General features: G+C 43.9%; 1 protein-coding gene across 1 annotated transcript; it reads left to right on the top strand.

Moving 5' to 3' along the window:
* The first annotated feature begins 1,373 nt into the window (after positions 1-1,373).
* Positions 1,374-2,430, top strand: MC2R (melanocortin 2 receptor). The gene has a single exon (XM_077351208.1). It carries the CDS (start codon positions 1,374-1,376, stop codon positions 2,328-2,330), a length of 957 nt encoding a protein of 318 aa, XP_077207323.1. The 3' UTR covers positions 2,331-2,430.
* Positions 2,431-2,772: the final 342 nt, after the last annotated feature.

Raw genomic sequence — 2,772 nt, 5'->3', positions numbered from 1 at the left:
GCTATGGAGACTACTCTCTAAAGCAGGCATTTTCTCCAGGGAAACTGATCTTTGTCAGCTGGAGATGAGCTGAAATTCCAGGGGATCCCTAGGTCCCAGCTGGGGACTGGCATCCCTATAGAAGAAGAAGAAAAGTTGGTTCTTATATGCCACTTTTCTCTACCAGAGGAGTCTCAAAGTGGTTCATAATCACCTTCCCTTTCCTCTCCACACAACAGATACCCTGTGAGGTAGGTGAGGCTGAGAGACCATATTACTGCTTGGTCAAACAGCTTTACCAGTGCTGTAAAGAGCCCAAGGCCAACCAGCTGGCTATATGTGCAGAGGGAGTGGGGAATCAAACTCGGTTCACCAGATTAGAAATTGGTGCTATACCAAGCTGGTTCTAGAGCCTATCTATGCTAAATAGATATCTCTGATATCACCACAGGACACCCCTTATATTCTGATCAGTTATGCACATTGCAGATTTTTCATATTCCAATTGTTTACTGAACTAGAAATAAAGCCCATTTTATTACAGAATAAAATGGGCGCTAGGCCCCCTCCCCTGGGAAGCCTTCGTGGGGCAAAGGCTTCCCGGGGCCTAGCAGCCCTGCAGCTGGAAGCTCCAGCCGGCCTCTGCGGTCACAGGGCGCAGGTCTTGGGTGGGAAAGGAGCGGGCCATGGTGGTGCAGCGGGCCCACTCCTTTACCGTGCCCCCCTCAGCAAAGGCGGCTCTGTGGCCATCGGGAAAGAAGGGACCCAGGGCAGGAAAGGAGCAGGGACACCATCTCTTCGACGCAGCGTCCCTGCTCCTTTCCCACCCCGAGTGCCTTCCCAGTCGGGAAAGGAACGGGGACACCACGTCTTCGACACGGCGTCCCCACTCCTTTCCCCCAGCAGCTCCTGACTGGGCCCTCTGGACAGAGACTGCCATTTCTCCTTCCCTTTAGCCCTTACTTTATTACTACCGCTTTATTCCCTTTATTACTACCGCTCCACAGGAGTGGTTACAGATAATTCACAATTTAAGCTCCATAGAGAGACCAGTTACGTATCCCATTGCTTTGGTAAAATAGCATGAACTAGTTCATTATTCCACTTATTCCTGAGGCTCTGTATGTCATATTTAATAATCAACATCAAAATTTTTAAACAAAGTTCATTTTCTGCATCAATTCAGTTAGAGTTTCCAGTAGCCAAGGGGGATCAGAGACACATAATGCTACAGGTTGACATTTAGATATAAAGAGAGATTGTAACTGTCATTCAATAGAAATTGGCAAGTCATACCTAAACATCACCTGAGAAAAAAGCAAGTGTTTTTTTCCTCTATATAGAAAAGAATGAGGGAGTAACTGTAATACTTTCCCCCAAAAAAGGTTAAAAAGATGAGAACTGACCGAGCTTCTGAAATAATAAGGCTTGTAAGCCAGAAGAATATTCATCCTTCTGAAAACATCAGCGAGTTCCCAGTAAACATCACAGACTGTACACAGATTATCATGCCGGAAGAAGTCTTCTTTACCATTGCCTTTCTTGGAATAGTAGAAAACCTGCTTGTACTGATAGCAGTGTGGAAGAAGAAGAATCTCCATTCACCCATGTATGTTTTCATCTGCAGTTTAGCTGTCTCCGACATGCTAGGAAGCTTGTACAAGACTCTGGAGAACATCTTCATCATTCTCTGCAAAAAGAGATACCTCACGTGCCAAGAGGATTTTGAGAAGGTGGTGGATGACGTCATTGATTTCATGTTCATTCTGTCATTACTAGGATCAATTTTCAGCCTGTCGGCCATTGCAGCAGATCGATATATAACCATCTTTTATGCACTGCGGTATCACAACATTATGACACTGCAGCGGGCTTTAATTATCCTGGTGGTCATTTGGGTATTTTGTGCTGGGAGTGGCATAGCAATGGTAATTTTCTCCCATGAAACAGCCACTGTTCTTTCTTTCAGCATTCTGCTTGGCTTTATGCTTGTGTTTATCCTCTGTCTTTACATACATATGTTCCTACTGGCACACTCTCACGCCAGAAAGATTGCTTTGCTTCCTACAAGCACCATTCACCAGAGAGCTAACATGAAAGGAGCGATCACTCTAACCATACTGCTTGGTGTTTTCCTCTGCTGCTGGGCTCCCTTTGTCCTTCACATGCTCCTCATGACCTTCTGCCCGCACAACCCTTACTGTGTTTGCTACCAGTCTATTTTCCATGTGAATGGCATATTGATCATGTGCAATGGTGTCATCGACCCAATGATTTATGCATTTCGAAGTCCAGAACTGCGAAACTCATTTAGGCGACTTTTCTGCTGCCGGAAGCCAAGCTGGAAATAGCCATTACTTTAAAAAGAGAGAGAGAACAAACTTAAAATGAATTACACTGACATAGAATCAATTAGATTGTCATATTTCAAAAATTGCAGTCATACGAACATTTGAGGCATAGTTCAACATAACCCCTTATTTACATTGTTGATTGTATAGGAACAGATTCTGAGTTTATGTCTTTTACACAGGCATACATATTACATATTATAAGGGTTTGTCTTACTAGAGCAGAAGTGTTATTCATTCCACTGTACACTGGCTCCAGTTCCCACTACAGGTTCTTTATAGATATCTGCATTCCAGACTCCCTACTAACTCTGCCATGTAGTTAATATGTTTATCTGCACCAGATTCCAATTATCAATCTGGCCATTGTCTATATAATCTCTGGCCATAATTAGCCTTTAAAATTCCCTGAATTTGTGCAACCAGAGACCAAAATGGCAGG

Source organism: Paroedura picta, chromosome 9 (genome assembly GCF_049243985.1).
Source record: "Paroedura picta isolate Pp20150507F chromosome 9, Ppicta_v3.0, whole genome shotgun sequence".
NCBI classification, from domain to species: domain Eukaryota; kingdom Metazoa; phylum Chordata; class Lepidosauria; order Squamata; family Gekkonidae; genus Paroedura; species Paroedura picta.
The sequence above is the reverse complement of the archived record's forward strand: the minus strand, read 5'-3'. Positions and strand labels throughout refer to the sequence as shown.